At 57.7% G+C, this 23,839-nt stretch overlaps 1 protein-coding gene across 5 annotated transcripts; it reads right to left on the bottom strand.

Annotated features, from left to right (window-relative positions):
* Positions 1 to 23,446, bottom strand: DLG4 (discs large MAGUK scaffold protein 4). 5 transcript variants are annotated; one of them, XM_075560796.1, is made up of 20 exons: positions 22,988 to 23,446; positions 14,010 to 14,174; positions 10,867 to 10,920; positions 10,661 to 10,711; positions 10,322 to 10,446; positions 10,065 to 10,234; positions 9,828 to 9,964; positions 9,536 to 9,680; positions 5,616 to 5,911; positions 5,360 to 5,462; positions 5,138 to 5,252; positions 3,745 to 3,921; positions 3,395 to 3,431; positions 3,269 to 3,296; positions 3,115 to 3,162; positions 2,937 to 3,038; positions 2,451 to 2,623; positions 1,474 to 1,583; positions 910 to 1,001; positions 1 to 795 (listed from the first exon to the last, which is right to left on the bottom strand). In XM_075560796.1, exons 1-20 carry the CDS (start codon positions 23,015 to 23,017, stop codon positions 689 to 691), a joined length of 2,265 nt encoding a protein of 754 aa, XP_075416911.1. In that variant the 5' UTR covers positions 23,018 to 23,446; the 3' UTR covers positions 1 to 688. The 5 variants fall into 5 exon arrangements, 4 of the variants coding, with proteins under 4 accessions (XP_075416911.1, XP_075416910.1, XP_075416913.1 ...); XM_075560795.1 differs by having other exon boundaries at positions 10,661 to 10,719; positions 10,866 to 10,920; positions 22,988 to 23,445; XM_075560798.1 differs by having other exon boundaries at positions 14,109 to 14,174; positions 22,988 to 23,444.
* Between the last annotated feature and the right edge of the window lie 393 nt (positions 23,447 to 23,839).

The raw sequence follows: 23,839 nt of genomic DNA on the forward strand, positions 1-23,839 counted from the left end.
TCCCTCCCCTTTCCCCCAAAAAAAAGAAAGAAAAGAAAAGAGAAAAAAAAAAATCCCAGGAAGGGGAAAAAAAAAGCCACAATTAGACCTTCCACTCATGCAAACCAGCAAAGAAAAAAGGTGGGGGGGGGCATGTGGAAGGCAGGGGGCCCACAGTGGAGTCCCCCCACGTAGCCCCCCCCAAAAAAACCACCTTTGAGGGGGGGGAAATGGAAAAATAAATGAGAACTCAGGGGTATGGGGAGTTATGATGGGTGCAGGGGGGACCCCCAGACCCTGCCTCAGGAGAGAGTAGGGGCCTGCAGCCTGTGTCCCTGCAGTGGGCGCTCAGTGTCGGGGGTTGGGGGGTGCTGACTTCTGGAATGTGTGGGAGAAGATGGGGGAGGGTAGGCGGCCCCCTGTGGGTCTGTCTGTGCGTTGGGGGCGGGCAGGGATGGGCGTCCTGAGGAGCACAGGCTTGGGACCAGAAGCCCGGCTCCCCGCCAGACCCCAGGTTCCTGGGGTTCAGGAGCCCGGCTCTGGGGTGCAGGGTACATGCAGAGGCGTTCTCCCCCTCCAGTGGGCTGGATCCAGTTAGAAAGGAAATAAATAAGAAGGGGTGGAAGGAGGCAGGGGGCACGAAGAGCGCGCGGGCGGTTCAGTCCAGACCAGCGGCCCGGGTGGTGGAGGCAGGTGAGTCCAGGCAGGGTCAGAGTCTCTCTCGGGCTGGGACCCAGATGTAGGGTCCTGAGAGGTCTTCAATGACACGCTTCACCTTGTGGTAAATCTCCTCGAAGCTGTCGCCCTCCACGATGGCTGCGGGCGGGCGAGCGGGTGGGTGGGTAAGGACTTTTGGCCAAGTGGGTGCCCCCACCATGCACCCAAGGATCTGCACCCACCCAGCGGGGGCCCCTGTTCTCCAATGCACACCTGAGAAGCACTCGGTGAACTCCTGCTCCAGCTTGGCAGCTCTGTCGAAGGCTTTGCGGGCTTGCTCCTCCGTGATCCTCTTGTTAATCTCTCTGTCAAAAGACAGGGAGCCCCAGGCGCTCATCCGGGGCCCAGCCTTCCTTTTACCACCCCCCTCCAAGCACATTAGGATGCAGCAGTGTTTTCTTATTCAGAGCTCACAAAAACAACATACAATTCCCAACAGTTTCTGGGGCCACAGACCACTCCCTATCCACAACCCACCCAGCCAATGCAGCTGGAAATCAGATACTAATGCCCAGGGTCCCAAGTCCTGACAGCTCAGGTGGTCTGAGGCCCAGAGGCTGCTGGGAGTTGTAGTCCGGCCTAGCCCAAAGCAGGGGTATAAAGGGAGGCTGGGATTCCCAGTCTCCTCTGGGTTCCAGTTCTCTGCGCAGATCCCCCTTCAAGGGCTGCAGGAGTCGAGATCAGGGGTTCTGAGAGGGCAGGTCAAGGAGCAGCTTTCTGAAGGCCTGGGCCTGCGGTGTGGGGGCGTGGAGGGGGCACCCCCGGGGCCATACTCACAGCACATTCTCCAGGGAGCGGGGACGGATGAAGATGGCGATAGGGTGCAGGTGGGCCGCCTGCAGCCGCCGCACGGCATTGGCTGAGACATCGAGGATGCAGTGCTTCCCCTGGGGCCAGCGGGGAGGGGGGAGCAGGCAGGCAGGTGGTGGGAAAGGACAGACAGGACACAGTGGGAGGCGGGCCAGAAGACAAGTGTCAGGGATGCCCAGGAGACACGAGCACAGTGGGGTGGGCAGAGACAGGGACAGAGAGCAGGAGAGAGGAAATGGGGGAGGAGAACCAAGGAGGCCAAAGCCCAGGGGGCCGGGGAGAGGAGGAAGCCCCCGAGAGGGCAGAGATGGCACAGGTGGGTAAGAGCCAGGTGGAAGAGAAAGGAGGATTGAGGCGGGAAAGAGGGCATGGAGGACAGACAGAGGACAGACAGATGGAAGAACCGGGGAGAGACAGATGGGAAGGAGGGGAGGCAGATGGGGAGGAAGGAGCAGTGGAGGGCAGGCGGAGGGTGGGGAGCAGGGTGGGGAGCAGGAGGGAAGAGGTATCAGCAAAGGGGTGGGCGAGGGGACAGGGACCCCCGGACAAGGTAGAGGGCAATGGGAAGCAGACCAAAGGGAAAGCGGAGAGAGGAGGGAGCCGGGGGGGTGGGGGGTGATCAGCCACCCAAGATAGGGCCGCAGGAGAAGAGGAGAAATGGGGCACAGTGGGGGGACCCGGGGTCGAGAACAGATTTGAGAACGGGCGTTGGGGACAGATGGTGTTGGGGAGTTTGGGGTCAGGACAAGAGGGAGGCGAGGCATACGGGAGCAGGCAGTCAGACAGAATTGCCCAAGAGGAGGATGAGAAGGTGGAGGAATAGCACGGAGTCCAGACCCAGCCAGGAAAGAGACAGAGAGAGAGAGAGAGCATTAGAGAGCTGGGGAAGACAATGGGGGGAGGGGGGAGGAGAGTAAGAGGGCCGGCTGCCCACCACACCCTACCTGCTCTGCCACCTCCCGCACAGACTGGACACTGGTCCCGTACAGGTGGCTGTTGTACTGGCCAGCCTCGATGAACTTGTGCGCCTGAATGTCCTTCTCCATCTTCTCCCGGGACGACACAAAGTGGTAATCCCGGCCATCTATTTCATACTCGCGCTTGGGCCGTGTAGTATCTGCCAGGAAGTCACCCCCACCCCCACAGATCTAGCCACCGGTGGTCTCCAGCCCAAGCCCTCCCCCACCAAGCCCACCCTGCCCAGCTGGCTCCACCGGGGTTGCTAGGGAAGATGTAGACCAAGTGAGAGAGAACCATCTCGCCCAGAGCCCTGGGGTCCCTTGAGTCACTGGTCTGGGGTCAGTCAAGTTGGCTAAGAGGCACCCTGGTGTCCTCCTGAAGCCCAATGCCCACAGATGACTCTGTCTGCAGCCCAAGAGTGGGGCTCCTTGCCCCAGGTGGGCGTCTCCATGCACAGACCCCGCACTCACGGGGAACGCAGGATCCAAACTTGTCGGGGAACTCGGAGAGAAGGTCGTCGTTGGTGCGGTCCTTGGTGGGGCCGAGGATGATGATGGGGCGCGCATAGTGCACTGAGGACAGAGAACCACGCTGCTCAGCAGAGAACAGCGTTGGGGGGGGGGGAAGGGGGCCGGGGTCGGGGCTCACCTTCCATCTGTGTCACTGTCTCATAGCTCAGAACCGAGTCTTCTCGACCTGGTGGGAGGGAGGCCATCTGTGAGGGGCTCTGCCTGGGGGACCGGAGCCCCTGAGGACACGGAGAGACACTGAGGGCTCCTGTCCCCGCAGGTCCCCTACCTACCCTGCGATCCGGAGCTGGAACCCCAGTCCTAGAAGAAAGAGCGGCTGTGAGGTTAGTGAGACCTCAGCCCCACCAGCCCCCAGCTCTTCCACTCCTCCGGGCTCATTCCCGCCCGCCGGCACCTACCTTGGCCTTTAACCTCGACCACTCCCGTCGCTCAACCCTGTGAGATACAGAGGTGGGGGGGGAGCGGGGTGGTGGTGAAGGGAGGGCAATGGCAAACAAGGAACCCTACTGGCCCCCACCCCCTAGACCAGCTGGCTACCCCCACTTCCCATCAGCCCCTAAGCTCCCTAAAGAGGAGTCATCTGGCCCAACGCTCCTGGGAACCGTAACTCCCACACGATGGCCCTGCAGTCAGACCCTCAGGAGGACAGAGGGGCCATCCATGCCCTGCTGGCTGCCCGCTACAGGGGGTCTGGCCACCACAGTGCCTGGGGCAGGGAGAGGGGTCCGGCCAGGGCCCCGAGACTCACCGCCGTTTGCTAGGGACAAAGCCAATGTCGTCGGTCTCGCTGTCGGAGTGCACGCGCCGCGCCTGCCACCACTCCTCGTCACTGGCGTCAATCACGTGCAGCACGTCTCCAAAGCGGAAGCTCAGGGCCTGGCTCAGGAAGCCGCAGTCCTTGGTCTTGTCGTAATCAAACAGGGCCCTGGAGAGCAAGAGGGTGTCAGTTAGAGCCTGGCTGGGGCTGCTGGGGCGGAGAAGAATGGGGTTCCGGATATGCTGGCTAGAGGTCTCGGCCGCTCTGAGAGGCGGCAGCTAAGCAGGGCCAGCGCCGCCCTAACAGGTAACAACCTTTAAACCTCGGCTCCATCCACGCCCCGGCAGGGATTGGACAGGCTGTTTAGATCGGGAGAGCTAGAGCCCCGCCCTCTCGGGAACCATCCCTGTGACAAGGACAACCTGGGGCCTGCTCGAAGGCATCAGGTAAAGAAGATGATCAGCCCACCCCTGGAGAGCCTCGGTCGCCCTCATCGGGAACAGATGCCTCGGGCCATCACAACAGAGGTCCAGAGGCGCGAGGGGCACCCTGGGAGGCAGCCCAGGCCCAGAGTCCTAGCAACAGGCTGGGGAGGAGGGAAGAGACCCCAGGGTCATAGGGAACCGCCAGGCGTAAGAAGTGGATGGCCCTGGAGTGGCTGGGTCCCAGCGCGGTGCGAGGCCCAGGCCAGGACTCTGGTGGGAGGCCGACACACCCAGGAGGACGATGACGCAGAAGGTGAAGCGCATGTTGCATGGGGAGGGCCCGAGGAGCGTCCCCGTGGAAACATCCAGAAAGCAGATGGCCACACCTACCCGGTCTGGGCTGCCCGAGCAAGCTGCTGAGGAGCAGCTGCAGGGCGGGTGACAGCAGATGGGCTCTAAGTGGACAGTGTCACAGAGAAACGAGGTGCTGAGGGAGGTGGCAGCAACAGAAGGCCGGCGCCTCCAGCTGGGAGGTGAGGGAAATGGGAGTCGGGACAGACGCAGCAAGTCAACGCCCGAGAGGCACGAGGCAGGGGCAGTGGAGCCTGGGCAGCCCTTGGAATGCAGACGCAGAGCAAGAACCAAAACAATTCACCAGCACAGGGAGCCCCTAGGAAACCCCCGTCCTGCCGGGCATTCACTTTTTAGATGCCAAATTGTGGCCCTTGGAGAAGTACTGGGGGGACCAGGGGCTAGAAGACAGTTGGAGCAGAGATCTGTTTTTTCAATCAAAACGGTGTTCCAAAATGCTCAGTGTGCAAAGCGGCGTGCACACAGCTGAACACCTGGCCTGGAGGGAAGCTGGACCCAGGGAGGGTTTAGAGGAGCTGGCTGAGGAATGGGAGGCGGGCAGGAGGGAAGAGGAGTCATGGGGGCCTAGAGCCCAAGAAGCCTCTGACCTGATGTAGAAACCCCTCTTGGAGTTGCTCCGCAGAGAGGCCGTCCCTGAGCCCAGGCTACTGTTCATGAGCTGTTCCCGAAGATCATGGATCTTGGCCTCGAAGCGGCTGTACTCTGAGGAGAGCCGGAAAGATCCCCTGAGCGGTGCCCCTGTAGCCCCCCGACAGAGGCCACAGCAGTCTGAAGGTCATCTGAGCCCCCATGAGAAGGGGGCCTGGTACCTTCTGGCTTATACTGAGAGATGATGGTGACCGTCTGACCCGCGTTCTTCAGGGCGATGGCAGCCTGCTCGTGGCTGGCATTGCGGAGGTCCACACCGTTCACCTGTAGAGGGGAGCAGAGGCTGAGCGTGGGGCGACAGAGCCAAAGGGAGGGGAGAGGAGGCCAGCCCGGGAGGCCTGAGGCCCGAACCCCCGCCCCCAGAACCGCCGAGAGCTCTGGGCTCCTTGTGGCCCTCAGGCAACAGGTCTCCCTCACCGAGAGGATCTGGTCTCCTTTCCGCAGCTCCCCACTGAGGTCAGCAGGGCCCCCGGCCAGGATAAAGGAGATGAAGATGCCTTCGCCATCCTCGCCACCCACGATGTTGAAGCCCAGGCCCGTGGAGCCCCGGTGGATCACGATGCGCCTCGGTTCTCGGGGGATGTCCTCCTCCCCGAGCAGGTCCTTAGCCACTGGGGAGTAGCGCTGAGGGGAAGTGGGGGTCATGGCTGTGGGGTAGTCGGTGCCCAGGTAGCTGCTGTGACTGATCTCATTGTCCAGGTGCTGGGAATACGCTGAAGGGAGAGGAGAGAGGGAGGGTGAGAGGGCCAAGCATGGGTGGGGCAGCCACCACCCCAGCTTCTCCAGGGGTGACCAGACACAGGTGGTGGGCAGTCACTCTGCCACAGGTCCTAAAAGGGGGGTGGTGAAGGAGCCTGAGAACCACAGACACGTCAGGGACCCCTGGGTGACACGGGAGCGACGGTCCTCAGAGGTACGGGCTCAAGCATGGTGGCAGGCAGTTCCATGGCACTGTGGGCATTGTCTTTTGGTTGCTGTGACTCTCAAATCTCTAAAAATTGTCTTTTCTCCCCGCCTTGGCTATTCATTTGCTAAAAAAAAACAACTAGGTCATTTGTCAACTAGGGGAATTCTAATAGGAAAATCACCGACTGCTTCCATTGGTACTGTTTACCATGCTCTGTGCCCCTCGTCTCCAGTGAAATGCTCGGCAGTTTATTTACAGTCTAGAGACTTCATCAGATTCGAATCTCATTTGGAGACAAGAAGACTTCACAGGTGATGTGGTGTGGTTTTGTTTGGGGGGAAGAACACACGTAAGGTGCAGGGCACGCACAGGAAGCTCAGGAGCAGGCAAGCTGCACGTCTTGCAGAAAAGCACGGCGTGCCCATTGTTTGCAGAGCATGTGGCACCGCCTAGCACCCTCATAGGACTCAATCCTGTCCGGCAGCCTGTTCATAAAGCTAGTATTCATGGGCAGGGGCGGCGATGGGTGCTGTCGGGCCGAACCACTCATCCGGGAGTTCCCCTTCAGTCTCGCTCCCAGGGTTAGCGGCCACGGAGGACCAGCTGCCTGCTTCCGCCCTTGCACACACAAAAAGCCAAACCCAAAGTCACTGCCATCAAGTGGATCCTGACTCAGGGTGAGCCATGGTTGCGCAACAGAACAGCCTGCTGGGTCCTGCAAGGCTGCAGCCTCGTGGATGGAAGCAGCTTGCCAGGCGTGCCCTCCTCGAGGCCCTATAGGTAGTTTCCCTCTGCCAAGCTTTCTCTCAGCTGCCAGGCGCTGCCCCATAGCAACCATTGCGCTTACTCCAAAGTACAGTTAAAAGCGGGAAGGATGGAGACCTGCCTCTCTCTCTCTCTCTCTCTCTCTCTCTCTCTCTCTCTCTCTCTCTCTCTCTCTCTCGCTGCTCGCTTCCTCTAGTACACTCCAGAGGCACTCAATGGCTGCTGAGTGACAGTGATTTCAGGGACTTTAATATATGAGTTTGGAGGCAAGGAAATTAATATTCCCTTTATACTCTAATCAAAGTCTCCCAAAGTGGGCCAGCCATACCGTCCCCTGGAAGGTGCTGGAATGATCCAGGGGGGCTTCCGAGGCAGATACCTACACTTCACGCGGGCTGTGGGCTCTCCCCAACCAAACTCCCTGACTCACAGCGACCGGGTGCGGGTTCCCGAGACGGGAGTAAAAGCTGTCCTTCTCCGGGGCTGGGAGGCTACAGTCCAGAAGTTTCTCATTGCCGGGGGAGGTTGGAACAGCATCAGTAGTCTTTTTTTCCCCTGAAAAGGGGGTGGTAGGCCAAGTTTGGGAACCCATGCTGTGGTTGTTCCATCCTGGCCAGTCAGGACTCCTTCATTTTGGCTCCTGGGCCAGTGTCATGGTTAACTTGTCACCTTGGATGACTTCCTTCCTTTCCGGTACGATGAGATGCTACCAGCCCGCGCTGCTCCGGAGCTGGCCCTTTCTCCAGGGAGTCCAGCTCCTACAGTTCCATGTCTATCTGTGATTCTACAATGTGATCTCGGGGCAATGACACCTCACTACACTCCTGAAAATGTCTTCAGTGATCACACTTTTTTTTCAACTTTCTTAGCTGTCCTCCCAAATGTTATTTTCCCGATTGCACTTTAGGATAGCACGCCATGCTCCGGCGGGAAGGGGACACTCAAACTTCTGCTTAGACTGTACAAATACATGGTTAATTTGGAGATGACCGAGATCTTTGGCACATTAGGTTTTTTCCTTCTACAAACACGGGGCCGCTCCCCCATCTTTTCCAGTCTCTGCTTTTTTGTTGTTGTTGTTCTTTAGTAAAGCTCCAACATTTCCCCATAGAAACTGTATACATTTCTTAGGAATTCTGTATTCCTACAGACGTGTATACTACTTTTTCCCAATAGTGAATGGGGTCCTTTTTCCCATCACATTTACTACTGCTTGGGAGTGGCAAGTTCTTGGTATTTATCTTATATATGGACACTTTGAAGCTCCCACATTAATTCTAAGTTTTTCAGTAACTCACTTAGGCAGTATTATGATTTACAAATAAGGATAATCCCAGTTCTCCCTTCTCAAATATAAAATCCAACCACCCACTGCCACAAGTTGGTCCAAGTCACAGCACCTCTACAGGGCGGAGAACTGGCCCTGCAGGCTGCCAGGACTACAGCACAACTCCTGAGGGGAGCTGAAAGCTTCATCGTCCTCCCAGAGGGAGCTGGTGGTTTTGAACTGCTGACCTCTGGCGAGCAGCCCAACTCGTAACCCACTCCACTACCACCCCACCCCACGCCACCAGGATTCCTTCTCAGACACACTCTGTATTTGCTCTTGTTGTCTTGCTCCGGTGCCTGGAGTCTTTAAAGCAGTGTCTCTCGACAAGGGAGGATCTTGCTCCCCATGGGACAGTGGACAATGTCTGAAGACCTTTTCTGCTGTGATGACCTGACGTGAGCGTGGAGGCGTTACTACGCTCTCTGATGAAGAAACAGCGGGGAGGCTGGCCTCCTGATAATCCATGTGTGTCGGGGCAGAGGGTTTTTCGGTGGCTGGTTTTTCTTGTCAAGGCACCTCTGGTAGACTTGAACCTCTAGCCTTGTTAGCAGCCGAGCACATTAACCATGCACGCCCCCCAGGGCCTCCTAGTTCAAAGGTCAACTTCTGGGCACACTGCTACAAGTAAACCACTATGCAGTACATCTGGCTTCTGTGAAACCTACTCTCCATCACCATGGGAAAGGAAACGTCTCTATGGGCAGTTCCCAAAGGGTCTGACCTGAAGAGACTTTGCACTGCGCCACATGCCTGTCCCCCCGCACTCTGAACCGATCTTAACTGCTTTCCTCACTCACCTGAGCACAGCGAATCCCAATTACGAGGGTTCCTAATATCGAGTCGCCTCTTTCTGAAAAAGACCCTACTCTGTGGTAAACCTCAGTCTGTGACAATGCTGTTCTCTGGTTTGCCACCAAGTTGTATTCAATCTGTGCATCTCTACCCGTAAGTAAACTAGCCATCCTTAGCTGGTATGACGTTCCCCTTTGTCCACATGTGAACTGGCCATAGAAGAAGACATGCAAAAATTTCCATTGTCTTCCTGTGTTCTGAAAGAGCCTCAGAATCGTCTCCTCATTCAAAGGTTGACCACAATTAGCTAGGTGATCACAATCACCTGGGCCTTGTGCTTTCTGGGGAAGAGAGGCCGACCATCTTTCCTAGTTCTTCTACGGTGACTGGTTTTCCATCTCTTCTCCCATCACAAGGACTATCAGAGATTAAAGGGAGGACATGGGGGTCTATGTGACAATGAGCAAGGGCTGCCGTGGCCTCGGAAGCCACAGGGTGCCAGGGGTTGGACATGACAAGTTCAGGGGGTTGCAGGGCTCTCACAGGTTGTGATGTCAGGAGGGACATAGCTGTCACTCAAGTAGGCATTGCTGGGCTTGGCCACCTTCAGGTAGACAACGTCATACGTGTTCTTCAGGGCGGCCACGGCATCTTCATGCATGACATCCTCTAGCCCCACGCTGTTGACCTGAAGTCGAGAGAAGCAGAGCTCAGACAGAGCCACACGAAGACCCCAAGGCAGGTGTGCAAGGTGTGACAAGGAAACCTGAGCCTGGCCAGGGCCAGCAGGTGAGACTCGACTCAGGTCTGGGCTGGAAAAGAGGGGGGTCCTCACCGCTAGGATCTTGTCCCCAATCTGCAACCTCCCATCCTTGTGGGCAGCCCCTCCTTCGATGATCTTTGTCACGTAGATGCTATTATCTCCGGGGATGTGCTGGTTCCCCACACCCCCTGCGATGCTGAAGCCAAGACCTGCGAGGAGGAGGAGAAGGAGAAGGCAGAGGTGGGTGCCCCGGTACCTTGGCAGTAGGTGCCAGGGGCGCAGACAGTCAATGCGGGGGCACACGACTACCTTTAGGCCCCTTGATGAGCTTGACCTCCATGATCTTCTCGGCGGGTGGCTTCCGGCGCATGACGTAGAGGCGAACGATGGAGCCTGCCTCCTTGAGGGCCTCCACCGCCGCTGAGTGGGTCACCTCCCGAACGTCCACTTCATTTACAAACAGGATGCTGTCGTTGACCCTGTGGGCGGCAAGGTGGGCCTGAGCTGGGAGCGTCCTGCTGCCCTGGCCCTCCCTTCAAGGGAACCAGCCCCCTGCTTCTCCCCACCTAAGGCGGCCATCCTGAGCTGCAGCCCCGCCAGGAATGATCTTGGTGATGAAAATGGATGGGTCGTCACCGATGTGGGGGTTGTCAGTACCTCCTGCGATGCTGAAGCCCAGACCTGAGTTACCCTGGGCAGAAAGTGGGGAAGAGGGTCAGGCCTATTTCCGGTCAGCTGAGTACGGAGGGGAAAGGCTGAGGAGCGGTGATCGGGGCAGGAAATAGCTGGGGTATGAGGCTGATCCCCTAGAAAGGGCAGGCTCAGAGAGTCCAGATGGGCGGCCAGTGGGTGGGCGGCCAGTGGGTGGGCGGGCAGGGGGAACCTGGGTGGAGGCGCCTGCTCACCCTTTCCAATGTGATCTCCTCGTACTCCATCTCCCCCTCCGTCCCGTTCACCTGCAACTCCAGCACGGGCCAGAAACACAAACACAGTGAGACAGACATCCCCTGTCACGTAGCTGCCCTGAGCCCACTGTAGGGACCAGGCCTACCCTCTCCCCTCACCTCCTTTGCAACAGCCCCCACCACCCACCAAAATGTAAACAACTCACATATCCCGGGGCTTCTAGGGTGTCTGTGTTGACAATCACAGGGGGAGAGTTGGCCTGTGAGGGACAAGAACGGGATATGCTGCCTGCGCCGGGGCTTGAGAGGGTCCCATCAGCTGGCTCCCCGTTAGCCTCTTAGCTAAGGCCCGTCTAACACCATCAAGCCATCTCCCAGACACACGCACAGCTGCACACGTGCGTGGATCCTGCGCCGCCCCGCCCAGGCCGGGAAGGAGGTGGATGAAAGCGCCAAGGGAGAGAGACAGCCAGACGGCGAGGGGACCGGCAGATGGTAATGAGTAGGGTGGGGGGAGGGAGGCTCGGGGGAGGGGGGAAGGGAGCTTCTCACCGGATGCAATACCACAGGGTGTTACATGCCTAATGTGCTCCACTATGCCCCAGGGCCAGTGTCCACAGGATCTGGCCGCCCTTCTTGTCTCCACCTCTGTCCCTGTCCCCTCCCCCTTACACCCAGCTAGCTCATAATCCCTTCCGGATTTGTCCCATCTCCCCGCACATTTGCCCTAAATCCTGGGCTCCGGGAATCTGGGGTTTCCCCAGCTGCAGGCCCCTCCTTCCCTCTCACCCACCTGCCATCCAATCCACCCCTTCCTCCAAGGATCCTGTTGCCTAGCAACGGTATCTAAGCCCAGCTAAGGCCTGGGGAGACCCACCTCCGGAGACCCACCTCCTGGAGGCTCTGTCGTCAGGGCAACGGGGCGGGGTGGGCGTGGCCTCGGGGCGACCAGCCTGCTATAGGAATTCGCTAACCCCGCCTCTCCTTCCCTGGGCCCCACCCTCCCGTCAGCCAGGTCGAGGGCAAGTCCAGCCTGATGGGGTTTGTGGGTGCGGAGCTACCTGAATCACCTCCCTTCCTCCTTCCTTCCCCCATGCCCCTCACCCAACGCAGTGCAAGGGCCGTCAGGAGGGTGTGGTAGCAGACATCCGGGTCTCAGCCTCCCTCCCACCCCCTCCCCACGCACACACACGCACACGCGCACACACACACACACACGCACGCATTCAGGGAAGGGTTAAAGTGGGACGTGCCCACGTCCCTGACGTCAGTTGCCTCGACGCACGCACTAGGGGCTGTAGACCAGGGGCGGGGCCAGCTTCTGGCCGGTCGAGGGGCTTCCCCAATTGGCAGGGTAATGGAAGCCACGTCTCTATGGCAATGGAGGGAGGCGGCCCAAAGCCGCCTTCTGGGGTCCCTAACCTATTTCCTCCTCACGCAAATATTGATTTGCAGGCAAGCAAGCGCGAGCCTCAACAGATTCCCGGGTCTCCTTCTCCAAACCACCGTCTGTTCACACCAAAACTTTCTGAGCCCTCAGAGCTCAACAAATACAGATGCCCGACCAATATTCCTTCCTTGGCTCCAAAACCTCGTCCCCATGTCCACCTCCTTCCCCATCCCCATGCTTCTCAAGTCCCCTTCCTTCCCCCCTCCCCAACCACGACCACCTCCGTCTGCTCCCCACCAGTCTCCACCCCACCCCACACTCTCATTCTGCATCCCGGTCCTATAAATCCCCATTCCCCTCCCCTTTCAACTCTCACCTAGCAACCCACCCAGCCTCCACTCTCCACCCCCATCCCTGAGCAGGTCCCCATCTCACCCTTCATCCCTTTCCCTGACCCTCTCCCCGCCTCCAGTCCCAGGCTTGATCAGTCCTCATTTTCCATCCCAATTCCTGAGCCCCAGGGAGGTCAGCACCAGCCACCCTTTGCCCATGCCGAAACCTCCGGAGTCCGTCCCCAAGTCACAACCCACACTCCATCTGCTCCGAAAACCGGGGCTTCTCCTTCTCCCGGCGCAGGCCGGGCCTGAGGCTTCCCCCCACACTTTCGAGCTCTGGACTCCCGCCCCCTCAAACCTCCCTCCATCCCTCCCATTCTCCTCCCCTCAGGAGGAAAAAGCATCCTTCCTCGGCCTTTCCTTCCTGTCCACAGCAGCAGCACCCACCCGCCCACCCGTTGTGTCCTCACATGAACATCAGTGCTTTGCTTTCCTGATTCCAGTCCATCTCCTGTCCCCGTCCATCTCCTGCCCCCGGACCTCACACCCCTCTGTGCTCCCCCATCTTTCCAAATGTCCAACGATGTTCTCACCACCCTCTCCGACCACGATGGCTCTCCTTGCCCCCTCCTCCTCACACTGGACCCTGCAGCTGCTGCCACCCCCCTCCTTCATCTCCTCCCCCTCCCAGGGCATCCCTGACACCAGGAGACACCCCACACACACACACACACACACACACACGTGAAGAATGGAGGGTCTCAAAGACAAGCCCTCCCACCCCCACCCAGAGCGGGCAGAACATCGACTATGGGCACCGAGAAACGATGGAACTGGGTTGACATAAAAACAGGCGGTGGGCATAACCATGCAGGGCAGGAGGGGGCACCGGAGGCGGCGTTGGCGTGGAAGACGGTTCAGGGCGGAGGAACGGAGAGAAGAGGAAGGGGAGTGGAGCGGCGGCGGCTGCAGAGGCCTGAGCTGGGATCAGGGGAGGGAGAAGGGAGGGCGTGCGTGGGAGGAAGAGAGAGACAGCCTGGAGAACCAGCCAGCCAGTGCGGAGGGAACCGCGGCAGAGGGGTGCAGGGAACCAACCGCGGAGGAAGCAAAGGCTGGGACAGTGGACGAGGCAGAAAGGGCCCCCCCCCCGCACTCCCAGTCTCAGAAGGGACTGGGTAATGCGGGGGGGGGGGGGGGAGGAAGGGGCAAAGGGCTGAGCCAGGCCTAGAGGGGTGGGGGGCGGGGAAGGGCAGGAACTGGGGGCCACAGTGCCGGACACAGCCAACCAGAAACGGAGGTGAGGGTGTGAAGTAAAGGAGAGATGGGAGTGGGGAAGTAGGGGCTCCCGGGACGGGGGCACATCTCAATACGCACACCACATCAATTGGAGGCTCAGCAGCCCCTCCCACTCGCCTGGCCTGTCTCTCTTCTGTAGAACCAAGTGGCACCCCCCCCATGCCTCTCTCCCCCAGGCGTCCAGGCCCCAGACAACCCCCACCCCAATTCCCCACCTCCCTCCCCTTCCCACGCTCTCGCCCTTGCCCTACCGGCCAGCCCTGGGGGCTTGCTGTAGCTCCTAGGCTCCGAGGGCCACACTGGGGAAGGGGCCGCCAGGGTCTCCTACCTTGAGGGGAGAGAGGTGGGCGTGGCCCACGACCCCGTGGACGGCCTCGAGGTGGGACAAGTTCCTCTCCAACACGTGCACCAGCTCGGGGGCGTTTACCTGGTTGGGGAGGTGGGCCGGGCTGTGCTCCAGAGGGGGCGTGTCTTCATCTTGGTAGCGGTATTTCTGGGGATGGGGATGGGAGGTGTCACTGGGGGTAGGCCCGGTGCCTCAGGCTCCAGGCTGCCCGCCCAGGCAGCTGCCTGGTGCCACAGCCAGAGCAGTGCAGGAAGGCCCTGGGGCCTGACCAGCTCCTCCCCCTCCCTCTTCTCCAGCCCATTGGCTTCCCTCTCTCCATCCTTCCCTCCTCCAGTCCCAGCCCCAGCCCCCAACTCTTCACATCCTAGGGCTCTAGCCCTCCACCTCCATAATCCCCCTTCCTGAGATTTCGTGAACCTTTCTCCAAGCCCCTCCATCCTCCCCAAGCTCCAGCCCCTCTGTCGTCACCTGCGCCCCATTCTTGAGGTCTCACCCCCAACAACTTTGCTTCCCTCATCTTGATTGCAATCCGCTTCCGAACGTTCACTGTCCACCTCCTCCCAGAGTCCAATTGCTGCTCCAGCCCTGCATTCCACTCCTCCCCCACCTTGGCTGCCTCAACCTCCCCATGGCAGCTCGGTGTCCTCATGAGTCACTGTATCTCCAGCACCTGGCACGGCCCCCCCCCCACCTCTGGCAGAGGAGGCAATCAAGCCCTTCAACCAGAAAGAACTTGGCCTCAGGCCCCTAGGCAGGGCAAGGATAAGCCTGCCCAGCTTCCCTCCACTGGCCTCCATCCCTTCAATAGCCCACAGCTCAGCCAGCTAAGCTGGAGGTACTGGAAGAGGGTGGGAGAGACAGAAGCAGCAGTGGGCTCAGAATGAAGGCAGAAATGGGTGCCAGGTTCTCTGGCTGGAGTAGGGGGAAGAGTCCTAAGCTGCAGAGTGAATTCCCAGGTCTCCCTCGGCCTTATGAGATGAAAGACCCAACCATGCGCCTTCACTCTCTGCCCAACACACCCCCTGCAATCTCAGGGATCTCCAGCAGGAACTTCATAGACACAATGAGTAAGACTGAAGTAGGGGCCACAGAGAGGGCAAGATAGAGCATATGTAAACAGCAGTGAAGGGGTGGGCCGGGGTGGGGCCTGGTTGTTTTTTTTTTCTATATGGGCCTCTGCCCTACCACCGCTCGAATTCCATGCTTAGCAAAGGCTTCTGGAGGGCACCACAGCCAGGACTCCCTCAGGGGCTGGGGAAACCAGAACTCACCCCCCCACCACCACCACCCCCCGGTACATATGCCTAAAGAGAGAAGGCAGAATTTCAGTCCGCCAAGTTCCAAACCCAAAGTGGAGGATGCTCATCAAGCTCATGAATGCCCGATTCTAGACAGTGGTTTTGAAAACTCCGAGGATGATGAAGGCAGGCTGAGGAGGCTCCCCCACTGTGGCTAGAGACTGGAGGGACAGCAAAAAAGTAGGAAGGACACAGTCCTGTGCCCACGGCGATTCTCAGCCCTATGACAGAGTGGCCACTGGAACTTAGAAGTGCTTTGATGACAGACCCTTCAGGAAGAAGAACGTGCCATTCTTTGTGCGGCAAACCTGGAGGGAGACGGGGGAACTCCCAAGTCTCAATACCAAGGGCACAAGAAGTAGTAATGCAGGAAAGCCAAACCCACTGCCGACCCAAATCAATCCCAACTCCTAGCGACCCTATATAGGATCTCTGCGAGGGCAGATGCCCTCACCCTTCCTCTCACAGAGTGGGTTGGGGTTTGAACCCCTGACCTTAGGGCAGCTGTCTAACATTTGCCTGACCACTCTACCAGAGCTCGCCCCTCTAGAGACAAGGGGGAGTTCCGGTCAAAGTCAGTTGCTGACGCATGGTGGATCCTGACTTAGGGCAACGCCACGCACAGCAGAATGTAAGGATGGATGGTAGCCGTGAGGTACCGTCAAGTCCATTCTAACTCATAGCGGCCCTCCGTGCAACCAGGTATTCAGTGCCAGGTCCTGCACCGTCCTCCCAATCACTGCTGTTTGAACCTGTGTCAGCTCATGCCACTGAGTCTTCCTCTTTTTCTCTGACTCTCTACTGAGTACAACATCTTGGGGACCCATCCCTCTTGATCACATAAGACTAAGTCTCTCCATCCTTCTAAGGGACATCCTGGCTGGACAAGGCCCACACGTGTGCTCTTCTGGCAGTCCACGGCACCGTCAGTATTCTTCACCAGCTCCAGCTGCCAACCTCAGGCTGCCGGGTTTCTTGTTCAGCTTTGCACGCATAGGAGGCAACTGAAATACCATCGCTGGGGTCAGGCGCTCCTTCCTCTTCAAAGCCACATCTCTGCCTTTGAACACTGTGTCGGGGGTCTTTTACAGCAGATTTGCCCAATGTTTTATGTCATTTTATTTCTTGATCACTGCTTCCATGATAGTGCTTCCACTGTGGAGCCGAGTAAAAGGAAGGCTCGGAGTTGAAACTCTTCTCCGTTGATCATGATGTTGCTTCGTTCTTCAGTTGTGAGGATTTTCTTTTCCGCTGAAGTTATAATCCATCAAGGAGGCTGGAGTCTTGGATGTTCATCGGCAAGCATCTTAAGGCCTCTTCACGTTCAGCACGTAAGATTGTGTCACCTGCACCTGGTAGGCTGTTAACCAGTCTTTCTCCAATCCTGACGTGCTTTTCTTCTTCACATCGCCCAGCTTCTCGGATTATGTGCTCTCCCTACAGATGGAATTAATATGGATACGACCCCACTGCACACCTTTCCTGGCCTTAAGCCACGCAGTATCCCCTAGATCTGTTTGAGCGACTGCCTTTTGGTCTATGTACAGGTTCTTCATGCACACAACTGAAGTGCTCTTGAATCCCCATTTTTCAAATGCTGCCTGAATTTGGTCTTTCCCACACAGCCGAATGCCTTTGCACAGGCAATGAAACAGGTAAAGGCCAATAGCTTTCCTCAAAGTTTGCACTGTCTGGGATTATAGATCAGGCAATCGAAAAAGGTTTTTCATGCCCCATGCTGAGAAGGTGATCCTCAGCCGGACACAGCACAGCTGAGGAGAGGTGCCCCAAAACTGGGGGGGGGGGGGGGGAGCGCTGTCAGGAGAGAAAAAGGATTGGCTCTTCTTTCTCACATCAGCAATTAAAAACCCATTGCTGTCTAGTGGAATCCAACTCACAGTGACCCCAGGTGGTATGGAGTAGAACTGCGCCACGGGGATTTCTTGCGGCAGAGGTCATCTGTGGGATAGCAGTTTGCCAGGCCTTTCTTCTGTGTGTTAGTGACTGATCGCAAACGATTTGCACCACCCCGGAACTTTTCTTACCGCATCAAACTAATTCCTTATGTGAACACGAAGCAGGATTCGCAAATTCTGAAACCTGGGGTAAGGTATGAGCCTAACCCGTCTCCATTTTCCACCTACTTCACAGAGAAAATTCCTACATCTGAACAACTGTTAGGGTGCACCTAAGGAATGTGGAAGCGTGAAGAAAGGCACTCATTCTGCCTAAAGAAGAAATGAAGGCAAGCTTTTATCTTATCAACAGTGAGACGCCCTCTACACACACACACACACACACACACACACACACACCTCTCTCCCACCCCATTCCCAAGGTGGGGAGGGCAGGAACTCAGAAAAAGGCTGCTATGAATCTGGGGACAATGTGAGGGAAATGAGGTACCAAGGATCCCAAAATGTGTCTGGAGACGATTGGGGCCTACGTTTAATCCATGGAAATTTTTGATGTACAAGTAGTAAGGATTTTTTTTAAAAAACCTGTGAGGGTGGGGCAGAGTCCATCTGAACTTGGGGGTGCCGGTAGCTCAGTCCAGCACCTCAATCCTGGATTCCAGGGCTGATCTAAAAGCAAGCTGAGTGGGCAGGGAGGACCCTCGCTCTTTACCCACTGAAACTCAGGGCCCTGACCGGAGACAGCTCAGATGCGGTTTGAAGCAAGCCTGCACCCCCAACATATTAAGGCATAAAACAAGTAAAAGGTCTGGGGGACACTCACAATTACTGCGGTCCTTCCCCCTGGACCCCATCCTCACAGGAGCCCCGGATGCACATAATGACCTGGAAGCTAGGCTTGCACCCTCAACAGAGGGGTGTGATTAAAAAAGTGGATGATGAGAAGAGGGGCGACCCACTGCATCTCTCCGCCAGAAGTTGAAACCCAGAGACCCCAGCCAAGCAGAGGGAAGAGCGACAGCACTTGAAGCTTACACCCCGAGATCTGGGGACATCCGGGAAGAGGGGAGCGGGGCCGGAGCCCATACCGCGGCACGTACCACGCAGAGACACATGGAGGCGAATCTGTTCCGAGCCGACATGGAGAAGGGGAGGGGGGCTGAGGGGAAGGGATGGGTGGGATAGCAAGGGTCCCGGGGTAGGGGAGGGGGAGGGGCAGAGGGGCGGGGGCTGCGGCGGCCGAGGCGACTGGAGGCTGCGGCCAGAGGGGGGGTGGGGGGGAGCGGCGCCTGCGCAGTGCGGGAGAGCGTCACGCTGGGCGAGAGTTGAGGGGAGACCCTCAGAACCACCAGCTTCCCTGGTGCCAGCTCTTTGTGGGTTTCGCATTCCACAGCACACTCTTGTTGCGACCCCTCTGCGAATAAAGACACTCCTGAAAATGACCGGTTCGTCTCTCTGCTGCTCAGGGGCTCCTGACTTCTTCCACCCCAAATCACTACGCTCCGCATCAGGCACACCTCCCCGATCGCTCACCTCTCCCAGACTCCGGAAACAGCAGTCTCCCTCACTGCATAAGGGTCCCGGGGCGTGGGGGGCGGGAGGGGGGATCTAAACTACCTTTCCCATCACCCCCCTGCAAAGATTAAGGCGGACCGCATCCCCTCGGGTGGGTTATAAAACACCTCCCATTCACACTGCAGGTCTGACGGCGGGAACAATGCTTCTGCGAGGTTTTAAGGGCTCCCAGATCCTTTTTGTGCGCTCAAATTAATGTCCTTTGATTTATCCCTCTCTGAATCTTCTCTCTCCCCTAATCCGTTAGCTGAGATCCACTATGATCTCATTTTAATGGAAATGTTCAAATAGGGAGTCCTCAGGATTATGGCAGGTACCCTGTCAAAAGTTCTGGGTTTAATGAAATATTCATGACTTTCTAATATACCAGGCCTCACTACCATCAGACTCGTCTCGGGGATTACTTACTCTGATTCTTCCACTCCAAATTTAAGTGTAATCTGTCCAATGTCTGTATTCCCAAATTAAGAGGTGTTTATGTACGGCCCTGGAATGGAAAGATACGTCCCTATTCCTTTGCTCTAGCCCTGCCCCGAAATCCCTGCGATATTCCCTTTTCCGGTGATTCGGATCCCTTAATTCGAGATGCACCCAAGTATGTCTCCTCCAGATCCGAGTCTCAAAAATACACACCAAAGGCCTGACTGGCCTGCAATTAGCACTGACCTACAAAGCATCCACACACAAAACCTTACGTCTTAAGTCGCTGTGTGACTTCCATTAAAAAAAAGTGGGGGGGGGGGGGGGCTTGAAAGCCTCTCCTGGAAATGTATTCCCCAGAAAACACCACATCTGGCCCCTACAGCTCGGTAAATGGTCTCTTCAAATTTGCCTGTCTGGCTTCCCTAAAATACCCACACATGCATGGAAGTCACAGAACGGGCAGCTTCCCCCACATGTCCTCTGCCCCTTAGTCTGTAACTGTTAAGATGCGCCCCACTGAAAAACGACGCCCCAGTGTCCTAGTTTCTTATCTGGATAGAACGCTTGAATCCTATCAGGAAGCTGCTAAAGGGGCTGGACTGGGAAATTCTTTCTAGAATGGAAAATGCGGAGATCTTAGCTCCCCACCAGTGGGCGCTAAGGCCCATTGCGACGGCCCCCCATTTCCTTTTTCCCTCCATTTTCCGTTTCCCCGTTGCCTGGCAACGCAGCAATCAAGAATTTTTTTGCTGTTGCCTAGCAACCGTCTCCCTGGAACATAGTGCTAAGGTAAGAAGGGTGCTCCTATGAAATCTGAACAGGCCTCCCTCCATCTTAGGGACATTGAGACGTCAGATGTCCCAGCTCCTGGATTCTCCTTTCCGAAGACCCCCGAGCCCCACAGTTGCTTAGGCAACAAGCCCCTCAAATCTCCTTTTGGCACATGGGGACCACGTCACGCCCCTCAGATCAGCCCCGCCCTCATTTGGTCAGGTAACCCAGCTCCACGCCCCGCCCCTTTCCAAAGCGTGTTCTCCCCGCCTCCTTCGATAGAGTAAGACAGACTCCGCCCACCTGCCTACAGAAAACCACGCCTCCGTCCACTTCCCGCCCATTCGCTCCCCGGCCCCGCCTACACAGTCCCTCCGCCACGCCCCTGTCAGCCAATGAATGAGGCCGGTGGCCACACTGCCCCGCCCCCGGCATCTTAACTTTGCCCAATAAGGACCACCCGGAGGGTTTAACCATTGAATTCCAAGGGTTCTAGCCAAACTCCATGGGTCTTCCCCCCCCTCCCCCGCTTTCCCCCTCCCCCCGACTTGTTCGGCTCCACCCTCCGCCACCCTCGCCCGGCCCTTAAGTCAGCCACGCAACTTCAGTCATCGCCGGTTACCATGGCAACGGCGGCACAGCGCGGAGAGAAGAGGGGAGGGACGGGGGCGGAGTGGGAGAAATAGATGCTCAGAAACCAAGAGATATGGCAAGAGATATAGGCACGAAGTTAGCATAAGTAAGAGCTATAAAAAGGCATGAGTTTGCACAGGGCCTGGCACGTAGTAGGCATTCAAAAAGTGTACCTTAAAATTCTGCGGCAGGAGCCTAAATATAGTCAATGAAAGATGGAGTGCTCTCAAATGGAGCTGGGGAGCGCCACAACCGCAAAACCGGGCTCTCCCTACCCCACCCAGCTTGGGGGGGACGGGGGGGGGGGGGGGGAGGTGGTAGAAGCCATGTGCCCCCTGCTGGCTCTTCCTGGCCTACCCTCCATTGCCCTGGTTAGTCCTGGACCACAACCCCCAAGAACCCTACAGGCAGCAACCTTCTAACACCGAGGGAGCATTCGTCTCAAGGCCTTCTGGGAGTTGAAGTCCCCACCATCCCACGGTTGACAAGTTTTTCGGCCAAGAAATGTGGCCAGCCTGAGCACTGGAACCCCTCAGATGCATGAACCCTCTCTGCGAAAGCCTACTTATTCCTTTGCATAATACCCAACCCTGCACTCCATCGCAGAAGTCGGAGTCTGGGGAGGTGGGGGTTGAATAGTCCCCTCTGAAAACAGCTACCAGTGCAGGCGAGCCCCTGGCCCTCACCCGCGTATGTATGTTCCTGTGTTGGAAGCAGAGCCCACACATTCCAAGTGGGTTTCCTATGAACACCAGTACACAGAGGACCACAGCCAGGGAGCTTGAGACCAAGGGGCAGGCTAAGAGCAGGGGACAGGAAAATTAGAGGGTCAGACAGGAATTAAAGGCAGCCTGGGCCACAGAAGCTGAGGCCCAAAACTACTGAAGCGGGTGAGAGACTGGAAGGTATGGATAGCAAGCAACCTGGGAGAAAGCCCTCCCCACCCCCAATTGGGGGATTGAGGGAAGAAGCAAATGGCCCTGGTGAGGGGAAAGGGGCTCTGGACAAGACACGCAACACATATGTACACGTGTGAGTTTGTGACCAAGAACATGTGTGTCCTCAGCTCCCTCCCTTGAGAAGCTGCAGTTCCCACTAAATATAACCCCCTCCCCAGCCTGTGACTCACTCGGACCCCGCCTCCCCCGGCCCCCACTTCCTGTCCCACCCTCCAGCCCCCAGCTGCCTGCCAGGAGCCGAGCCCCAAACCTCCCTCAACACACCAGCATCCAGCTCTCCAGTCCCAGAGTCTCCCATCAAAAACCTACCTAGGCATTCTGCATCACCTCAGAAGCTCACCTGCCTTCCACCTCCAGGGTTCCCTACCCTTTGCAGGGACACTTTGGCATTCCCTGGATGCTGCCACCCTTGCCCGCCTCCTAATCCTTCCCTCCCCCCCCCCCCCTAGTGATCTCAGTGAGAAGTCATCAGGGACCCTAAACGCCAGGTGTCCACCCCACCTTGATCCTAAGCATCAGGACTTCCCTAGAACGTCCCCCTTCATCTGCTTTTCCTCATTCTCAACCAGGAGGAGAAGCCAGTGTGGGAGGAGATGCAGATACTGGGCACCTGCCTGGGTCACCCAAAATTTCACACCATTCACCTGGCCCCACTCCTTAAAGCCCCTCTCCCCTAACCTCTCATCCTCAGGAGCTGCTACAACCTCCCCGGGTGTAGATCTTAGACCCTAACCTCCCCTGGTCCATTCCCCCTGGTGATCCCAAGTCTGGCCTCAGCCTTCGGACAACTCCCAACTCTCCCCATTCCATAGGATTTGATCCCCAAATGAGTAGTGTCTTTGCATTGAGGGGCACCCCCAAATGTATCTTGCTGGATAGCCTGAAGGCCTAACCCATTCCATTCATTCCCTACCACCTGACACCCCCCAGTTCAGTCAAGCACTCAGAACCAATAACCTTCTGCCCCTCCACACAGAAGCCCCCCCAAAATTAGACAAGGCACCTGGAAGCCAGGTTGGCCCCAGAGGGGAAGAAGACCCTACCACTCTTAGCCCCTAGCCCACCTTCCACCACACAAGAGCAAGACCGCCATGGGAGCCAAGCTTCTCCTTAAATAAGTCCTCCTCAAGCATCATCGGTGACCCCCCCAAATACACAAGACCCCCAAACCATGCAACACCCCGAATTTTCCACATCTCCACAGGTACAAAGAGATCACTCCAGAGGGCACCTGTGGCCAAACCCAGTTATTTCTAATATGTGAACCCCCAAACTAAACCATGATTCCCCAAGGCATCTTACTTCTGATGCTCTCACTCTAAGGCCCCCCCACTCCCAGATTCGGGTGCACCTCCCCTGGTTCAGATAGCCCCCATCACGCTTACCTTGGTTGTCACTATACAGAGACAGTCCATGTTGGGGGGCCTGGCCGCGTCGGCGGGTAAGGGGCTCTGACTTCATCGGAGTTTCCTTCCTCCCCTCCGAGGGTTCTCACCCCTCCCCCCTCCGCACCCCACTTTTGCAGGGGGGGCCAGGATGGGGGGAGGGGTGAGAGGGTAAGGAGGAGGTTGGAGAAGGGAAGGGTAGGGGCGCGTGGGAGGGAGGGGAAAGGGGCCTAAAAGGGGGTCCCCAATCGAGGGGAGGGGGCTTGGGGAGCACACCCCGATAATTCTCAGGAGGGGCGGGGGCAGCGGGGGCTGGCAGCCCCGGGGCTCGGGGGCTGGGGCATGAGCTAGGATGGGGGAGGGGAGCTGGATTTCGGGGAGCCCCGGGGTGGGGAGAGTCTCGCCCAACTGCCAGGGCCAGGGGCTAGGAGCCGTGGCGGGGGAGTGGGGTGGGGGTGGGGGGTTGGAGGTGGCAGCGGCGGAGGGAGCCCGGGAGCTGAGGAGGGAAAGGGAGAGAGGAGGAGAGAGGAAGCAGGGGGAGGGAGGGAGGGAAGAGCGAGAATGGGGGGGGGGTGTGCCTTGGCAGAGTTAACTCCTTCGGTGCTGGCAGGAACCCGGATAATGGGAAAGGCGCTAGCAGCGGAAGCAGGGAGGCCCTACAGCAGACGTGGAGACCTGGCCCGACAGGCGAAGAAGAGGCCTTGCACGTATCTGGGGAAGGAAGCACTCAGACGTGGCTGGACGCCTCCATGGTTGTTTGAATACTGGAGGAAGATCACGTCCCCCCACCCCACTGGGGGTAGAGGTGATAGTGCAAAGGAGGGACAGGAAGGAACCCTTGGGGTCTGATTG

The sequence above is a fragment of the Tenrec ecaudatus genome, chromosome 10 (assembly GCF_050624435.1).
Source record: "Tenrec ecaudatus isolate mTenEca1 chromosome 10, mTenEca1.hap1, whole genome shotgun sequence".
NCBI lineage: Eukaryota > Metazoa > Chordata > Mammalia > Afrosoricida > Tenrecidae > Tenrec > Tenrec ecaudatus.

Coding starts and splice junctions, on each gene's coding strand:
- DLG4 (XM_075560795.1), bottom strand. CDS start 23,017: ATGGACTGTCTCTGTATAGTGACAACCAAG. Junction 5,912..9,535: donor CCCTCCTGACATCACAACCT/GTGAGAGCCCTG, acceptor CTCTCCCTTCAG/CGTATTCCCAGCACCTGGAC. Junction 1,002..1,473: donor CGCTCCCTGGAGAATGTGCT/GTGAGTATGGCC, acceptor GTCTTTTGACAG/AGAGATTAACAAGAGGATCA.